The 20,686-nt window shown below is 39.6% G+C and overlaps 1 protein-coding gene across 1 annotated transcript; it reads right to left on the reverse strand.

Annotated features, from left to right (window-relative positions):
- Positions 1-3,998: 3,998 nt before the first annotated feature.
- Positions 3,999-17,175, reverse strand: TCN1 (transcobalamin 1; the record flags this gene model as incomplete). The annotated part of the gene is made up of 9 exons (XM_081098145.1): positions 3,999-4,060; positions 4,213-4,331; positions 6,434-6,617; positions 7,613-7,802; positions 10,080-10,255; positions 13,127-13,282; positions 14,144-14,281; positions 15,130-15,309; positions 17,097-17,175. The coding sequence occupies 9 exons, from the start codon at positions 17,173-17,175 to the stop codon at positions 3,999-4,001; spliced, it is 1,284 nt and encodes a 427-aa protein (XP_080954271.1).
- Positions 17,176-20,686: the final 3,511 nt, after the last annotated feature.

The raw sequence follows: 20,686 nt of genomic DNA on the forward strand, positions 1-20,686 counted from the left end.
GTGGGCAAAAGTAAGTAAAGAACTCTGGGCCAAAGTGTGCTTGGGTATAGCAAGTAGACTACAAATATTCTCATGGAGGCTCCCTCACTTCTTTCATGTCTCTGCTCAGAGGTCAGCTTTTAGTGAGGTTTCCCCAGACCACTGTATATAAGACATGCTCACCCAACGACCCTCACTGTGTATCACTTCTCACTATGTGTGCAGTTTATTTATTGCCTGTGGCCTTCCAACTAGAGTGTCTGCTCCAAGAGGCTTTGTCTATTTTGTTCATAGCTCTGTCCCCAGCATTTGAGATACTACCTAGCTCATAGTACCACTTGAATACCTTTAGAATGAGTGAATTAATGAACAAATATAAGACAGGTTATAAATCATATTTTTCATTTTCAGGGAACGTTAGTGGTTTTTGTGAGGTGAGAGAGCACAGGGTACATGTTGGGGTGTGCTAGAAAGCTTCTAGCATGGCTCCATGTTCCCAGCTCCTGGTATATGCCCTCGCATAACCCCCTTCTCTAGAGTGTGGGCTGGCCTCGTCTCTAATGAATATAATACAGCAAAAGTAATGGGATGAGGTTACAAAAGACCAACTTCCTTCTCGCTTGCAGTGTCTCCTGGCTCTTCTCATTTTTTTTTTTTGCTCTGATAAAGCCATCTGTCATATTGTAAGCTGTCTTGGGGAAAAACCATGTGTTGAAAACTGAGAGAAGCTTCTAGCCTACAGCCAGGGAGGGAGGAATCCTGTCAATGACCATGCAATTTTTATTGAATTATTCCTATTGGCTCAAGCATCAAGTCTCATGTTATGTCACTCTGCTTCCTAACGTTATTAGCTGGAAAGCAGAACCTTCCCCAGTCAAGCTTTGAGATGAAGGAGGCACCAGGCGACATCTTGACTTCAGCCTTGTGAGAGACCCTGAGCCAGAGGGCCCAGTTAAGCCTTCCCTTGGATTTCTGATTCACAGAAACTGTGAGATAAGAAATGTTGTTTTAAGCCATTGAGTTTTAGGGTAATTTTTAATGCAGCAATATATAATTGATACATGGCCTATGTGGGAGATGAGACCAGAAAGACAGTTTGGCTCTGCATGGTGGAGGGCCTGTGTGCCATGTGAGGGAATATAGACAGAATAATAGCCACTCTAGATGTCCATATCCTAATCCCTGGACCTGGTGGATGTGGTGGGTTACCCGGTAAAGGGAATTAAGGTTGCACATGGAATTAAGGTTGCTAATAAACTGACTTTAAGGTAGGAAGATTATCTGGGATTATCTGAGTGGGCCCAAAGTAATCACAGCAGTTCTTTTTTTTTTAATATATTTTATTGATTTTTTACAGAGAGGAAGGGAGAGAGATAGAGAGTCAGAAACATCGATGAGAGAGATACATCGATCAGCTGCCTCCTGCACATCCCCCACTGGGGATGTGCCCGAAACCCAGGTACATGCCCTTGACCGGAATCGAACCCGGGACCCTTCAGTCTGCAGGCCGACGCTCCATCCACTGAGCCAAACCGGCTTTGGCATCACAGCAGTTCTTATGAGTGGAAGAGTGAGGCAGGAGAATTAGAGTCAGAGAAGGTGATGTGATGATGGAAGCAGTGTGTTGACTTTGAAGGTGGAGGGAATGTGAGCCTAGGAATGCAGGCATCTTCCCAAACCTGAAAAGGCAAGGAAATAGATTCTCTCCTAGAAACTCTAGAAGAACATAGCTCTTTCAAAACTTTGATTTCAGACCAGTGAGATCCATTTCAGACTTCTGACCTCCAGGGCTGTATGATTTGTCTTGTTTTAAGCCAATACATTTTTGTGGTAATTAGTTACAGCAGCAATAAGAATCTAATACAGAAATAGGAACCCAGCATATTGTTGATCTTGGGTTCCAGAGCCTGTGCATGACCATCCTGAGAGAATCCACACACCCTGGTGTTCCCATTCTTTAAACATACACTTCCTTATAAATTACCTCTATGGCCATGGTTACTGCAGATTGATTATGACACAGTTGCTTCACTTAGCAAATAACTTGCAAACAGGAAACCATAGGCCATACATTATTTCACTACACAGTATGTTTTGACAGTTCTTGGTTAGTTATTGATTGGGCTTATTTATTTATTTGCTTTTTTCCTGTGCCTAATTTCCTAGTATCAAAACACCCAGACTCCCTCTCTGGACATTGTAAAGGTTTATTTGGGTTGATTATTCTTTGCTGTGGCAGCAGATGGAAGTTTGTCCCTTCAGAAAATATGTAGGTTTTATAATAGTCCTAAGACTTAGGTGCTTCTGAGAATGTAAGTGAGGCCAGAGCTAGGTTTCACCAAGTTCATATTAGTGGACTGGTAAGGGAATGTGATTCCATTAACCATCTGGCTATCTCTGAGATTAAAGGAGTTTCTACCATATGGCAGTGTTACTGCCTTCTATTTAGAGACCACTGGCTGGAGAAACTCAGCGCTCTCTGTTCAAAATGAACGCTAATAACATTAGGAAGTATAATGTGAGACTTGATGCTTGAGCCAATTGGAATAATTAAATAAGAATTATAAAGGAAATTACTTTTTAATGGAGAGAGAGAGAGAGAGAGAGAGAGAGAGAGAGAGAGAGAGAAAGTTAGGGATCTCAAAGGGACATCCAGTATTCCAACCTTGTTATATTGAGAGTCAATTTCATTGGTCAATTACAGGGTCAGTACTTTCTGTTATTTTGACATATTTGTGTCTATGTTTTTTGCTTAAGCTTCCCTGTTTTTCCTTATGGGCAAAATAGAGCATATGTTTTGGTTTTCCCAGGATAATCTCAGTTCTTAATCTGTTTTTTCAAATGTAATTATTAATAGTGTTCACTGTCACTCTTTATAGTGTCATGGCTGGATAATAAACTGTATGGCCACACATTTTATTATGGACAGTAATGCCAATTCTAACATTTTGCATATCTGCCACCTTAAACCATTATACTTCAATTTCCCATAGACTATATAGTCTACAAACAGATCTGACAGCTGCTGCCCCATGCTAACAGCACCAAACCAGTGACCTCTGGGTTCATGGTTCAATGCTCAGTTACTGAGCCACACTGGCTGGGCACTATGATTCAACTTTTTTTTTTTTTAAATGAGTTCTGCTGAAATGAACATCAGAGGTGATTTTTTTGGCATGTCTCTTTAAAAAAAATTTTTTTTTATTGATTTCAGAGAGGAAGGGAGAGAGAGACATAGAAACACTAATGATAAGAGAGAATCATTGATCGGCTGCCTCCTGCATGCACCACACTGGGGATCAAATCCGCAACCCGGGCATATACCCTGACTGGGAATCAAATAATGAACTCCTGGTTCATAGGTCCATGTTCAACCACTGAGCCATGCCAGCCAGGCTGCATGTTTCTTTTAATGACATGAATATCACACGATTTTTATGAGTAGAAAAGGAAAGTAAATGTGGAGGGATGATATTTTTCCTTAAGCTTTATGGATTGACTTTTTATGTATAAACCTCACACTTCCATTCTGAGAAGAGCAACATTTTCCTTTTTAACCCAGTGCCTGTGTGAGGTCGATTTATCCACTTGGTTCCTTCCGTGCATTTGGGTCTCCAAGAGCTTGGTCTCCCTACAGGTGTCTAGTTGATCTCATTGCTTGTGGCTGCAACAGTAGACCTAGAACCTTATTTCCACTCTCCCCAGTGGCCCAAGGTCACCCAGATAGTTATCAGGGGGACCTTGAGTAGAACTCAGCTTTTTAGACATGGTTTAATCTTTCACTTCACTTCTTCCTGAGGTGGTCTTCTCTCTAATAATAATCTCCCTTTAAAATAAAATGATTAGAACATACTATTTTTGTATACTTGTTGATATTTATTGAACATGCAAAGAGAGAAAGGGAGGTATTTGAAGCTCCTATTGTGATTGAGATAAATAAAAAGAAAGGCATGAAGCCAACATCCACATGGAATTCCACTGCAAAAGAATTAGATCCAGCAGAGGAAGGTTTGAGTTTATTAGTATTTGCTCCAGCGAACCTCCAAATTTTCTCCATTATGGACAACATATCTTCCAACTCCTGGAAGGAAGAAGAAGGAGAAGTGGGTCAAATGATTTGACCATCAAATCACTAAATAATGGATATCACTCTTCCAATTCCATGCCACACCCTCACATATGAACAGTCTGGGCCTTTTCACTTTGTAGGGCTTTTGGCATACTCTCCCTTACCTTGGGTCACTGGTTCGCCTCCACTCAGAAGTTGCCAGTAGGTTCTGTCTTTATGGTTCTCCTCCAAGCCCTGAACAGAGATGATGTAAGGGCCCCACGAGCTCTCCACATATTTGAAACTATGGGGGCAATGAATAGGTTACAGGAACTTAGAATTTTAAAAAAATATAGTTTTTTATTGATTTCAGAGAGGGAGAGAGAGATAGAAATATCAGTGATGAGAGGGAATCATTGATTGGCTGCCTCCTGCATGCCCCCTACTGGGGATTGAGCCCACAACCCGGGCATGTGCCCTTGACAGGTATTGAACCTGGGATCCTTCAGTCTGCAGGCCGATGCTCTGTCCACTGAGCCAAACCAGTTTAGCTTAGAATTTTCAAAGGCAATTGTACATGGACATTTTTCAAACTTTAATGTCCTAAGAATCACTTGAAGATGTTACTCCCAAAATGCTTATTTCCTGGCCCTATCCGCAGATATTTTGATTCTGTAGGTCTGGGCTGAGACCAGGAATCTTCACATTTCTAAGTGATTTTGATATAGGAAGTTCCAGTCCATGCTAAATTAGGGAAATGATGCCCATGTTCTTGCCCTTCCCTCCCACCATAGGAGACACGTCGAAGACAACTTCTACCCTAAGATAGCCACTGTCAAAGTTACTAAAACAGTAGACGAAAGTGTTAACCTGATATCCTAGAGGCACCATAAGTCCTAAGTTAGTAGGTTTTCTCTTCAGAAAGAGAAACAGGGAAGAATAATTTAATATTTCATGATTGTTTATTAGAACTTTTATCATTTGCAACACCATGGATGGATCTGGAGAGCATTATGCTAAGCAAAATAAGTCAATCAGAGAAAGATAAATATCACATGATCTCACTCATTTGTGGAATATAATGAACAACATAAACGGATGAATAAAAACAGATCCAGAGACAGAGAAGCATCAATCAGACCATCAATCCTCAGAGGGATATAAAGCAAACAAACGAACAAACAAACAAACGAACAAACAGACAAACAAACAAAACAACCTCAGAGGGAAGGCAAGGGAGGGTGGGGGGGAGGGGGAGAGATCAACCAAAGGACTTGTATGCATGCATATAAGCCTAACCAATGGACAAAGACACTAGGGGTGTGAGGGCACGGGTGGGAGTGGGGTGGGAGGGGCAATGGGGGGATAAGGACACATATATAATACCTTAATCAATAAAGAAAAATAAATAATAAATAAATAAATAAATAAATTTTAAAAAAGAATAAAATGCCCTCAAAAAAAAAAAAAAGTGATATGGTGGCCCTAGCTGGCCTGGCTCAGTTGGTTGGAGCATTGTCCATGCACTGAAGGGTCTCGAGTTCAATTCCCGGTTGGGGCATGAGTGGGAGTTAACTAATCGATGTTTCCCTCTCCCTCTACCTCTCCCTCTCCCTCTCTTTCTCCCTCTCCCTCTCGCTTCCTCTCTCTCTTTAATAAATAGAAACATATCCTTGGGTGAGGATTAAAAAAAAGTGACATGGTCAGTATATGTTTCACATTTTTTAGTCATATTTCTGGGAGCACTTGCAAGGAGCCTTTATCATTATATATATTATAATATATATATATTTTCATATATATATTATATTCTTTGTAACATCTTACATCATGTTATTAAACATAATAAACAATTGTCAATTAGGTTTAAGAAACCAAGTAAACCACAGTTCTCAGAGACAAAGTCAATATCTTAATTTTAATATTTGACCTCTCTAAGCCAGGGAACCTTTATCTAGGGGGTCCATGAAATCTGATGAAAGGGGTAAGGCATAGAGAGGCTTCCATGCATTTGTGAAACCTCTGATTTAATGATGTTTTATGTGTGTGTTCATTTTTCTGCAATGAGCATCCTACTCAAAGGGGTCAGTGACTAAAAATAGTTAAGAACCACTGTTCTGGACACAAAATGCCTGCCTTAAGAAGTTATATTTATTGAAGAAGTTTTACTGACAGAAGTGAGGTTCCTGGGACTTATTCATCCACTAGGTGAACATTAATTTAATGCCTAATATGTATTAGAAGATGAAAGGTCTCACCTCTTTCATCTGCCATGAGATGTAGAAGGTCAGTAAAGGTACTGATTAAGATTTGTTTTAACTGTTCATTGTATTTATGTGCAGATGTATTTTTTTACTCTTTCAAAATCACACTAAATCCCTTAACCTGAGGTTATGTACAACATACCGAAATGCAGTCTGATTGATTTTCTGAGCTTCCTCCATCACATTCAGGAAGACAGAACCCTTCGGCACAGTGACTTTGGTGAAAAATGTTTCATTGATTTGCACAGTGTAGTTGACTGAGATCCATGTGGATGAAATGGTAGGTTCCACAGGTATTGGCTCATGAATAGAGATGTTAAGGTGACCTGACAGAGTCAGGAAAACAGAAAACAGTTATTATTCAGGACAATAAAAATAATGTTAGAGTTTGCACACCTATCCAACTTCTATCCACAAACTCCTTTCCTTTATGCAGGGGGGATTTGCTACAGGAGCAAGTGGCGTCAATCAAGGGGCAGAGTTCTCATGTGATGAAAGCAGAAATGAAAACCTGATGCTCACCAGCTTGTGAATGCTCATGCTCAGCTTGACTCCCAGCTGTTTAAACATTTCAGTTGCCCCATCCCCTATTTCTCAGGGAGGCTTCTGAGTTTTTCCTTTTGGTACAGCACACAATAATGCTTCGTCTTTTTGCCCTTTTATTTCTTAACATTTATTAAAAAATCGTGCACCAGGAACTGTACTAGTCATTTTATGTGAACTGTTTCATTCAATCCTTACAAAAACCTACATTAGATACTATTATCATTTGCATTTCTTACATTAGAAAATTGAAACTTAGAGGTTAGACATTTTGTTCAAGTTCCCTAAACCTGTCAGTGTCTGAACCAGGAATGAATGCGATAGAAGAATAAGTTTCTTTATCTTTTTGCAAAATCAATGATGCACACTGCAATTTCTTTCAATATTGCCATATTCCTTCCACACAGATGTCTTATTTCCCTGAGGGATCACTTACTGTGCACAATGGAAAGTCAGAGATGCCATACTTTGTTTAGGATGGGAATGATACTCAGAACATCTCCAGCAATCAGAAAAATACTTTTGGAGATAGACACCTTTTAATCAAATCTACCTTGTTTATCAGTGTTTCAACCAAGAATGACACCTACCACCTTGTTAAGAACAAATCCTCAGATGGGTATAATCTCTGATGACATATTAAGGACTGAGTTCTGTGTGAAAACTATGATGCTTTAGAGATTTATTTGGTCACTTTTGGTCCGTAAGGACATCTAAATCTCACGTGCTTTGGGTATTATGCTGAAAGGCAAAAACAGTTTACTCTTTAGTTCTTTACCTGGACCACTGGCACAAGAAGAGACATTGTTAACATCCAAGTAGGTTTTTCCCATCAGGGCAGGTAAGATCTGGGCTGCAGCAATTGGCATATGGAATGCTCCCTGAGAAATTTCCTTGAGCACTGTGTCCAGAGTTTGTTGACAATTCCATTCATTTTTGTTATAATAGTTTGATGAGACAAAGAGAGCCTAATGAGAGAGAGAGAGAGAGAGAGAGAGAGAGAGAGAGAGAGAGAGAGAATGACTTTAAATACGGGAAAGCTTACATGGAATACAGTAAATATTCATTTGACATTGACTACATAGGAGGTGCTTTAGACACATTTTCTGCCTTTAAGAAGCTTATCAACTATTGTGGGTGGGGAGGTGGTGAATTGCTTAATAATCCAAACTGTAATAGCACCAATGAGAATAGACTTTCTCTACCATATTCACTCTTGTGTCCCAAACACTGGAACAATACCTGTCATATAAGAGGCACTCAACACATATTGTTAACAAACTGTTGTTAAGGAGCCCCTGAGATGAATGCTCTAAGAGAAGCATTTAGTGGCAGTCTCTCAAAAGAGGGAGAGCTCTAAACATTTAGTGGGGTTGAGGAAAGGCTTGGTGGAGAAGGTGGTACTTGAGGTAGTCCTTATGATATGATAGCATTTTAGTAGGTGACATGAGGAGGGGAACCCTGTACCCAGAGAGAACAGCATGACTGAAGGTGCTAGAGTAGCAGTGGCTAGGCAGTGGTTCTCAACCTTCCTAATGCTGCAACCCTTTAATACAGTTCCTCATGTTGTGGTGACCCCCAACCATAAAATTATTTTTGTTGCTACTTTATAACTGTAATTTTGCTACTGTTATGAATTGTAATGTAAATATCTGATATGCAGGATAGGGCATGGCCTGATAGTGATGAGAGTGTCTGCATTTTAACAAAATCCCTGGAGGATTTCCCCTGGTCTGGGAGGACTGGTATGTGGAAAACACTCAGGGACATTGTGGAAGAACAGTCTAGACAAGGAGGTTGGGGCCAGATTGGTAGACCCTTGAATTTTAGGATGAGGTGTCCAACATTATTTGCTCAACAGTGGGAAGCCTAATAGTTTTTTGAACAGAAACTGTTTGGGCAGTAGATGTAAACTGGATTGAAGGAGCAGAATTATGGGGTAAGAAAAGTTAGGAGGGAATTAGAATGAGAAAGACAAGAAGTAAATGGCTTGGACTTGAAGATTTTGTTCTGTAGGTTCTGAGGGAAGAGCAGTCCACCTTTTCTTGAAGATTTTTAGAGTTAACAAGTAGTCAACAAGCATTTATGGGATAATAAAGGAAACGAAACCGATCATATTATATCTCCTCTTAAGAGCTGTCTTGCAGGCAGGAAACTCTTGATCCTGCTGTGAATTAATATCACCTGTAGAGCTTTTAAACAAGACCAAGGCCCATGATCCACACTAAATTTCTGTATTAACTGGCTGGTGTGGGGCTGAAAGATGAGTATTTTCTAAAAGCTCCTGATTCAAAATGTGCAGCTCGAATGGGAAGCCACTGTTTTATTTTAAATTTAAACTTAGCAAGGCAGACAACATGGATAGTAACAACAATATAACCTAATGATTGGACCCCTGCCTACAACCAGCCTCACATTGTAATTTTTCCTAAGGACCCTATGCTGACCATGCTAAACACCTGGATCTTCCTAAAATGTGTAATGTTCTTGATGCTTTTGGTCTTTGTCTTGCTATCCTCTGTCGCTTTGAAGGTTCTCTCACCCTGAGTCAGCATGGCAAACTTCTAAAGACTCAGTGAATTTTTTTTCTGTAAGTCTTCTTTGATGTCTTCTTGGAGTTGAGTAGATCAGTGCAGGAATAAAGTCTCAGACTTCAAGGAACATATACAGGAGAGTGTAGGTGCTGAGAGTGAGTTTTGAAACCAACTGTTTAGGTTTCATCCCCATCTGCATCACTTTCTAGCTTTGTAATATCAGGCAAGTTACTGGTACTCCATATCTCATGCTCCTATTCTAGGAAATGAAAGTTATGATTCTTTCCTCATTGGGTTGTTGTGTGCATCAATGAGTTAATGTCAATAAATACCAGCTGCTGTTCCTGCCACTGCCACTTCTACAACAATATCAAACTTGGAAGTTAAGACAAAAACTCAAAACAATGGTATATGGTAAAGTGTGAAATTGCATGTTATAGAACAAGATAGGTTGTAGTTGTACTAGACTCTAGAATTTCTTAAAGAAATTGTAACCAAGAAAAGCTTCATAGAAGCATTGGATATGGAAAGGTAAAGATTGAAGGTAAGGAGAATACATTTCAGGCAGGGAGGAGAATCATATGAGTAGAATCAAAGGTAATATAGGAAACAGATGGATAATAAGATCTTAGAAGGCCAAAAAGAAAGAATGAAGTTATTGCTTTCCTCCGTGACTCCCTTCCCTATTTCCTGTGTTAGCCTTTGACTTACCTGCATAGCTTCTCCTGTACTATATGTATTCCCAATGAGACCATTTCTTTTTTTCTCAGACAGAATCTTTTTTACCAGTGACTCTATATAATGATTGATATCCTGTAAATCCTCTCCATTGTTTTGGATGCTCCTCTTCACACAGGTTAGGGCCAGGACAGCCATTGCACCAGTATCTGTCAGGAAACCAAATATTGGTGATAGAGTGACCAACCATGCCAGTTTGCCTTGTACTGATGGGTTTCCTGGTATGTGGGACTTTCAGTGCTAAAAAAGGTACAATCTGGGTAAACTGGGATGGTTGTTCATTCTAGTTGGTGGTGGGAGAGAAGGATTTCAAGAGATAGCAATCATCCCTTCAACACTAATCACTCCAATATTTTTGTTTGTTTGTTTTTTGTTGTTGTTCCATTTATTTGCACATTCATTGATTGATTCTTTTTTTTAATTAAATCTTCATTGTTCAGATTATTACATTTGTTCCTCTTTTCCCCCCCCATAACTCCCCTCCTCCCAGTTCCCGCCCCACCCTCTGCCCTCACTCCCCACCCACTGTCCTCTTCCATAGGTGCACGATTTTTGTCCAGTCTCTTTCCGCATCTCCCACACCCCTTTCCCCACCAAGAATAGTCAGTCCATTCCCTTTCTATGTCCCTGATTCTATTATGATCACCAGATTATTTATTCACTTGATTCTTAGATTCACTTGTTGATAGATGCATATTTGTTGTTCATAATTTGTATCTTTACCTTTTTCTTCTTCTTCCTCTTCTTAAAGGATACCTTTCAGCATTTCATATAATACTGGTTTGGTGGTGATGAACTCCTTTAGCTTTTCCTTATCTGTGAAGCTCTTTATCTGACCTTCCGTTCTGAATGATAGCTTTGCTGGATAAAGTAATCTTGGTTGTAGGTTCTTGGTATTCATCACTTTGAATATTTCTTGCCACTCCCTTGTGGCCTGCAAAGTTTCTGTTGAGAAATCAGCTGACAGTCGTATGGGTATTCCCTTGTAGGTAACTGAGTTTCTTTCTCTTGCTGCTTTTAAGATTCTCTCTTTGTCTTTTGCTATTGGCATTTTAATTATGATGTGTCTTGGTGTGGTCCTCTTTGGATTCCTTTTGTTTGGGGTTCTCTGTGCTTCCTGGACCTGTAAGTCTATTTCTTTCACCAGGTGGGGGTAGTTTTCTGTCATTATTCCTTCAAATAGGTTTTCAATATCTTGCTCTCTCTCATCTTCTGGCACCCCTATAATTCTGATGTTGGTACGCTTGAAGTTGTCCCAGAGGCTCCTTACACTATCTTCGTATTTTCGGATTCTTTTTTTATTTTGCTTTTCCAGTTGGGTGTTTTTTGCTTCTTCGCATTTCGAATCTTTGATTTGATTCTTGCGCTCCTCTGGTCTGCTGTTGGGTGTCTGTATAATATTCTTTATTTCAGTCAGTGTATGCTTAATTTCTAGTTGGTTCTTTATCATAACATCGAGGGTCTCATTAGATTTCTTGTAGATCTCATTAAGTTTATCGGTGGCTTCTAGACAGTTCTTGAGAGACCTTAAAAGTGTGGTTCTGAACTCTATATCTTCCATTGACAATTTTGTCCTGTTTCTTTGTCTCCGCATTTTTTTTTATGCTTTCTTGGTGCACCCCCTAGTGGTCTTTGTGCGCAGTTTTGTTGTAGTTAAGCCTAGATTGTTGTAGGTAATACTGGCGGGGATTTGACCTCCAGGTCAACTGGCTGTGAGAATCAGCTGTGTCTGCAGTGAGAGAACTTCTGTCCTCTAGGGAGGTGCTAATCTAGCCTTTGCCTGAGGCTATCCAGCAAATGCCTCTGTGCAGGGCTTGGGCAGGGCAGGTTGCACAGGATCAACAGGGTGGGCCTGAGCGAACAGTTATGGCTGCTCTCAGTCCTGTCCCCAGGGGCTCTGCCTCTCTGAGTCCCAGCAACCGCTGCAAACCTTGGAGAGAAAGCTGCCTTCGAGTTCTGACTGAAGCCAGACAGTCCTGCTTCTCCCGTTTGAGTCTGGGTCCCTAAAGACTCGCCGGGATCTGGAGCTCAGAGTCTGCGACTCCCTCCCAATTGAAAATGTCAACTGCGCCCTCAGCCACCAGCCCACTCTGCATGCACTCCGCACCTTAGTATTTGACTTCAGCACTGTGCCTCCTCTGAGTCTTGGTATGCGTTTCTCTTTCTTCCTAGTTGTAGGACTTCCACTCAGCCAGCGTTCCTGTGGTTCTGGGTGATGTCCGTTCCGTCTTTTAGTTGTTTTTTTTGAAGTGGTTGTTCGAGGCAACGAACTCCGGCGTTAACCTATGCCCCTATCTTGGTTCCTCTCTTCTGTTTTCTTTTTTCCTGGCTTGATTCTTAGTTCTCCCCTAGGTGGTGGCCTCCCTTTTTCAAAGGAAAAGGAGTATAAGAAATCTCATGTTTTCCTTACTATCCAAGATATGGAATGCTTTTCTTTGAGCTGCTTTGAGGAAGATTAGCTTTTGTGTATCTGAATCTGTAGGGGCTGAGCACCAATACTAGCTGTCTAGAGGTGACTTTTTTTGGATGGGTAAGCTGACCCAGTGGAAAATTTACGGTAATTCCCCATTGTGAATACACATTTTATTGAGCAAAATATTGGGCCTTGTTACTTGCAGAGGTTGTGTGTTCCAATAAACTGGAAAAAGAGGCAGGGGTTAAGATAAATGGATTTCACTATATTCCCTTTTTCTAACACTTATGATTTCTAAAATGTGAAGATTCTCATATTCTATCCTAATTTTAAAGATGGGAAAATTAAAGTTGTGTTAATGTCCATTGGTTCTATAACTCAAGAGCTGGGATAGGATCCATGTTTTTCTACTATACTACACATCTAGAAAAAGACTTAACTGTCTCCCAGTTTCCATTCTTCTAAAAAAAGAAAACTCCCTTCTGAGGAGACTAGGGTAGATGAAATAGAAAAAGAATCTAAGTACTTACTTGTAGAAAAACTCTAAAGGCAAGACCTACTAATAACTGTGTCCACTCTATCAAGGGAATTGAGTTTAATGACTCACCTACTGAGAACTGACCACCAAAATAAAAGTTCTTATTTTCAGGAGTGAAGTATTTTTTAACTTCGGTGATTGAGTAGCTCCCATTGAACAGACACAGGGTCAGCACGTCCAGGCTGAGCTGGTAGTAGTTAGTCAGCGGATTGCCATCATGTACTCCTGGCAGAGAGAAAAGAAATACCTCACACATGGAAGTGGTACTGGGATGATACTTTTGAAGTCTATTCCTATTTACTTTATTCCCATTTCTTTACACTGAATGAAAGATGAGTAATATAAAAGGAGAATCACACATAGAATCAGGAAACTTGAGAAATTTAAAGGCTCTAAGAGCCACCAAATTAAAATCCTTACATTTTATCACTGAGGAGACCCAGCATTAAAAGTATTAAAATACTATCCTGATATTCAGGTGGTTACAAAGCTAGGACACAGATTTCCCACCACCAAGCCTCTTACATGTTAAATAGTAATGAGCTGAAGCTATAAGAAGTTGAGGCCATCTCAAAGAAGGATGGGATTGGAGGGATTTATTGAATAATAAGATATTGGATAGGAGTTAAAATAAAAGCAATGCACCTTACTGGAAGCCATCATGGTCAACCTATTGTTTCCAGTGATGAAGTACTATTGGCCATCTTTACCTCCCATATTAGTATTGTATGCTTCAGTAATCATGATACAGTGTCTTGTATTGCTCAGTTATTTCTGGTGTGATTCATTATTTGTCTAAAAGTCAAGCTTGCATAGAATAGAGAACTGTAGTGTGTGTGTGTGTGTGTGTGTGTGTGTGTGTGTGTGTGTGCATATGCTTGATGTAGGGTCAGTGTTCAGTTGAATATTTTGAAAAGACAATTCAAGATGCATGTAGAAAGGGAAGAAGGGAAGGTGATCTACAAAGATAGAGTGAGATGAATGGAATGAAGAGGAGAAGGAAGAGTGGAAGGATACTTCATACAGTTCTGAATCAGTAGAGAAGAAGACAAGGTTGTCCAGCGTCTCTAAACACTTGATTCTCACCCATATTTTCAATTTCTTCTTGGAATTTCTCTTCTAGTTGGCTGACCAGATGAAAATATGTAACACTTTCATCAGAGTTCTGACATGCTCTCAAAGCCAGTATAAATAAGGCAAGCTCTCCCGAGGTTAAATCTGACCCTGAAAAGAAAATTATTCAATTTTAACAAGGTATACACTTCTGATATTTTTGGCTTCCCGTCTTCCTTGTGACTTAAGTTTCCTGTCACTTCTTTCTTATGTTCCACTCTACACTAATATTTTACTGTTCTCATCTTTATCTCCAAAGCATAACTTTTGCTAGCTGTACTGTAAAAATGTAAGCTAGATGAAATCATGGAATCTTTTTTGGAATCTTACAATCCTTATAAAAATAAAAAAGAAGAAAAATAGATAAATAATGAAATCTTGGGATCTTCTGTCTTTGTGGGTGTCATCTTGCCAGGATAGTAATAATTAACTTTTATATTTTGCCTTACACAGTATAAAAACGCTTGGGATTTTCATAATTTTTGCAATAAGAGATAGGTAGGGTAGCTCCATTTCCCCCTTATGTTAAATAGAAAGTTGAGGCTCTGTATTGATACGACAGGTACAAGGTGGAGCTTGGACTGGAACCAAGGACACATGTCTCTTGTTCTATGGTTGCTTCTCTCTTGTCAGCTCTCTTAGTTGTGGTCCACACCGCATCTGGGTGTGAACTCAGCTAGTTTGTAGAACAGTATTAATGGTTAAGACTCCATAATTTATTTTGTTTTTCCTGTGATCTCTTAAAAAATGGTTTTCAAGAGCCAAAGAAGTAAGTGGCTCTTGAGTAAGTGGCAGGGGGATTGATATTTTGAGGCACCTTTCTGTCACCTCAAGTTTTATGCTGCTGGGTAGATGTAGCAGGGATACTTTGGACACACAATTTTTAGGACTCACTGGAGATAATATAGATAGGGAACTGTTATCCTAAACCTTCCAGAGAATAAAATAGTAGTACTCACTCTTCTTTTCCACACTGTCGCTGACTTCTTGGAACACTTGTTGTTCTAAGTTTTGGTCCTGGATCCCAACAAGTTTGAGGGATAACAGGATATTGGCAGCTTGGATTCCTCTGGCATATTTTGAATGGATCATTGTGTTTAGTAGAGGGTTTAAACGGGAGTGGTTTTCTTTGCTTACCTCTGTGGCAGGGGAGGGAGGAAATAAGAAACACATAGAAAATATTAAAACTCAGAATGGGAAACCCTCCAGATTTAGCCAACAACCTGTCCAAATCCCAAGCAAAAGGATGGAGGGAGTCACATTATACTGTGGAAGGAAAAAGAGAATTCAGAATCCCTAAGAACTAGAGGAGAACAAGAAAAGTTAGTTACCATTTCTAAATATGCTTTGATAATAATCCCAAGAAAATCCTACCCATTTCCAGATTATCATGGGTTAGTGTGATAGTGAGAAGAATATGAGCCCTGGATCCAGACAGACTGTGGCTGGATTATATGCTCCTTAATTTATGACTGTGGGTAAGATATGTAACTTTCCTAACCTTCAGTTTCTTTGTTTTAACAACTACTTCATATATATTGGACAATAAATCAATAAATTGTAAAATATTGTGCAAATTGTTACTTTTAGCTTAGCTGGAGCATCTATCCCTATACTTAAAGAATCCAGGCTATATGATTTTCCCTGCTCACCTTTCTTCATTTTAAATAGAGATAAAGAAGATCTGAATTCAGTGATCATAGAAAGGGTCATGGTTTGCCACACATACAATTGGATAATTGTGAGTCATCTCTGACATTCTGTGGAAGCATCTAATTTAGCAGATTTTCTGGCTTTGAAACAGACTTTTTAGTTCCTGGTCAATAACTCCAACCAGCTTCCTTGACCAACAATTCCAACCAACTTCTTTGACCACTAAAGTAAATTATTTTATACAATGTATTGAATTTCAAAGCCTCCATAGAGACCCCCTATTCTTAGGATACAATAAAGAAAATGACAGGCCAGAAAATAAAATTAGAGTTGGCCTAGTCTTTGTTTTAGCTTGTGTGAATACAAGTCTTTCTGTTGTGGTGTTGATCTCTTCTTGTACTAGTAGGCTAGAAAGTACCAGGAAGATGTAGCCACAGTTGGCACCATATAGTCATCTTTGGACTGATTTGAAGTTTAATTCCAGGGTAAAGACTTACATGCAGAAATCATGTATCTGAGAGCTACACCAGACTTTAATAAATCACCTGCTTCAACACCCTTCCCTGATTAACCTCCATTTATGAATGAAGCTAAAAAAAATCAGAAATATTGGATCATTCAGCTACTAAGGGGTCAGACTAGACCTAAACCCAGTTTTTATTTCTCCTTACTATTCTTTTTTAATAGAACCACATAGTCACTGGTGTCTATATCCAAAGGAAAGATGATGGGGGTTGTACCCATGTCCTGTAGGAAAAAGTTGAAGGGAGGGGAATGTGTAGCATGAAATAGCTAAACTCAATAATGACAAGAGAACAGTTTTCATTATTTAAAAGAGATTATTAATATTACGTTTTTCTGTGTAGTCACAAAAGGTTAACCCAAAGCCCATGGGCTGAACTTTAGAAAAATAGATTGTATCTCAAAATCGAAAGATAACTTTTCATGATCTTGAAAATTTTGGGGGGTCATGAATTTTCCACCGTTGAAAATGAACAGAAATAGTCAGCAACTTGGTAACATCACTGTGGTAGAGAGAATCTGAACATAGAAAGAATAGTTAGGCAAGTTAACATTGAATCTCTGATCCCTCATAACAATAGTTGTGGAACTTTCCTTACCATCTCTGGCCACCCTTTACATTACTCATACAGTCCAACCACATATAAAACTGAGATAGGATCTTTTTTCAGATAACTCTCTACAAAGTTTCCTGTCAGTAGCTGTCAGGAGACTATCATAGTAGAGTAATTTTAGATCAAAGGATACTCACCACAGATGGTGCATAGTTGGCTTGGAATAAGAGAAAACAATAAGAGCCCCACTAGGGGCAGCTGGTGTGATTGTCTCATCTTTCCAGCAGTATATTGGAATGGTGAGGACTTTGCTGCCTATTTATTGAATGACAGACAGAAAAGAATGAAAGCTCCTCCTTCGGCTTGCCCGCAGCCTCTTTTACTCAAGCAAATATTGAGCAATTCAGATAGGTGTGGTGAAGTGTATTTTTCCAAGTAATATCACAAACCAGGAAGAAGACTTGAAAGGTGTGGTCAGGGAGAATGAGGTAATAATTTGTCTTTGTTTTCTATTCCAAACCTTCAAGGTTCACATTTCTTACTTGCCTTCAGCCCAATGAATAAATTAGGTGAGTGACTATTTTCAGTAATATTTCCCTCTTTTCCATTCTGCTTTTGTTATGTTGGTTTTTTTTTTTTTTTTTTTTAGAGACCTTATTTTTGATGGGGCTAGGGCTTACAACACATAAAAATGGAAGCAGAAGTTCTAAGTTCTAAGTTTCAAATTGGACAGACAGTATAGGGGATTGGTTTTTGACCTATGATTTTCTCCTAAGATAGATGCCTTGAGAATTTCCAGGTCAGAAGGATAACCACAGAGATGCACATCAAATGTGGGTTTTTGCCATGCCAGGTAAGATGCCATGTGCTACATGTGAGAACTGTTGTTTATCAGTCTTCTAAGAACTAATAGTGAATACTATCAGTTTAGCTTTAAAATGTTTGCTCTGGGTCAGCAAGATGGTGGAGTAGGAAGTCATCTGCTCATATCACCCCACAGACACAGTAACTGATCCATGGACAAAAGTTCCTGTGTGGGAACTTCAGGTTCCAGGTAAGAGGTTGTGAAACCCCAATGGAGCTTCTGAGGAGGGCTGTATTGAGAAGGCACACCATTGTAAACAGACTTGCATTCATACAAGCTAAAGCACAGAATCAGAAAACTATTATTTTTCTTCCTGGATTATATCCTGTTATATCCTGAGAAGGCAGGTTCACTGACCACGGTCCTGGCTAAAGACCCAGAAAAATAGCCTTATGTAAGTCCCTTAACCTCTGTGTAGGTAATAATAGCTCTTCTCTGTTAAGGTTTTGTGAGAATTCTATGAGTTACCACAAGGGTGCTTTGAATAGTACCTAGTACTCATAGGCAGTACATACTAGTAATTCTCAACTTTTATCGTCTTGATAACCATCAACTCATATCTACCTGTAGTCTGATTGTCAAGCCTGATACCCGACTCCCACAATCACTGGTCTAATCAGTCCCCAGTGTCAAACATTCTACCTTCTGGGGCCAGTCAGCTTCTCTCTGCATTTACTGACATTACTCTGGTCTAAATTACCATAATTTCTGCACCTCCATAATAACTTCCAATTTTTTGTCTTAGCCACTTGTACCCTCCTCCAAGTCATTTTTCTTTAAAAAAATATTTTTATTGATTTCAGAGAGGAAGGAAGAGGGAGATAGAAACATCAATGATGAGAGAGAATCATTGATCAGCTGCCTCCTGCACACCCCACACTACGGATTGAGCCCACAACCCAGGCATGTGCCCTGACTGGGAATTGAACCGTGATCTCCTGGATCATAGGTGGACGCTCAACCACTGAGCCAGGCCAGTCCAGCCAAGTCATTTTTCATTTAACTCCTAGAGCAGCATTTCCCAAACTTGATTGATATGTAGACCCCACCTAAAGAAAAGAAATTCTCAAGAAATACAGTTTGACCCAGAGTGCCCTAGACTTTGTACTTGGGAAAAAGTCAGTTTTGAATATTTTAAAAACTTGCAGGAGAGATATTTGATTGTCCTAGTAATATCTTAAGTTATTTAAAACCTCATAGAATTGAAAATATATCTGTGACTCTGTAGGCTCTGAGCATTGTTTCACACCTCCAGTGATCGTCCAAAGCATAATTCTGATTCTTTGCTTCCAGGCTAAAACCTTGAAGGCTTCCATTGCACTTTGAATAAAACTCCATATATTTTAAATGTGATCTCTAAAAACATGTATCTTCTGACCCTTGCCTGTCTCTCCAGCATTTATTTCACTATCTTCTGTTATGTTCCAACTCACTTTTTTTTTTTTTTTTAGTTCTTCTATTGTGCCAAGTTCCTCCCTGCCTCAAGGCTTATTTGCATGTGTGGTTTTCCTCTCTTGAATGCTGGCTTTCAGGTGGTGCTGCTTCCTGTTCCCTCCAATGGCTTATCCTTCAGTATAAATACCACTTATTCAAGGATACTCTCTCTGCACTTCCCAGACCTGGTTATGTCCCCCTGTTATCTACTCTCTTGGTATTCTGTACTTTCCTTTGTAGCACTTCTGAAAATTGCAATTAGTTACTTGCAGAATTATTTCTTAACTGTGTTTGTTTGATGTGTGTCTCCCTGCCAGACATGAGTTTCTCAAAGGTAAGGGGTTAATATCCAAAATATATAAGGAACTCATACAGCGTAACAAAATGAAGACAAACATTCCAATTAAAAGATGAGCAAAGGACCTAAATAGATACTTCTCTGAAGTAGACATACAGTTCACCAAGAGACATGCTCTGTCACTAATCATCAGAGAGATGAAAATTAAAAAGACAATGAGCTATTACCACATACCTGTCAGAAAGGCTACCATCAACAAATGGCAAGTGTTGGTGAGGATGTGGAGAAAAGGGAACCCTAGTACAATGCTGGTGGGAATGCAGACTGGTGCAGTCATTATGGAAAACAGTATGGAGTTTCCTAAAACAATTAAATATGGAACTACCATTTGACCCAGTGACCCCACTTCAAGAAATATATCCTAAGAAACCTGAAACACCAATCAGAAAGAATATATGCACCCCTATGTTCATAGCAGCACAATTTACAATAGCTAAGATCTGGAAATAGCCCAAGTGCCTATCAGTAGATGAATGGATAAAAAAAGCTATGTTACATTTACACCTTGGAATACTATGCAGCAATAAAGAGAAGGGTCTCTTACCCTTTGAGATAGCATGGAGGGACCTGGACTGTATTATGCTAAGCAAAATAAGCCAATCAGAGAAAGATAAGTATCACATGATCTCACTCATATATGGAATCTAATGAACAAAATAAACTGATGACAAAATAGATCCAGAGACACAGAAGCATGAATAAATTGATGAATCTCAGAGGGAAAGTGCTGGTGGGTAGGTGAATGGGGAGAGATTAACCAAAGAACTTATATGCATATATGCATAACCTATGGATACAGACAATAGTGTGGTGGAGGCCTGGAGTGTGGGGACAGCGGCTGGGTAGAAGGGGTCAGTGGAGGGGGAAAAAGGGACATCTGTAATACTTTCAATAATAAAAATAAAATTTTTTAAAAAATATATATTTTATTGATTTTTTACAGAGAGGAAGAGAGAGGGATAGAGAGTTAGAAACATCGATCAGCTGCCTCCTGCACACTCCCCACTGGGGATGTGCCCGCAACCAAGGTACATGCCCTTGACTGGAATCAAACCTGGGACCCTTGAGTCTGCAGGCCGACGGTCTATCCGCTGAGCCAAACTGGTCAGGGCTAAAAATAAATTTTAAAA

This window comes from Myotis nattereri (assembly GCF_964212035.1).
Source record: "Myotis nattereri genome assembly, chromosome: 9".
NCBI classification, from domain to species: domain Eukaryota; kingdom Metazoa; phylum Chordata; class Mammalia; order Chiroptera; family Vespertilionidae; genus Myotis; species Myotis nattereri.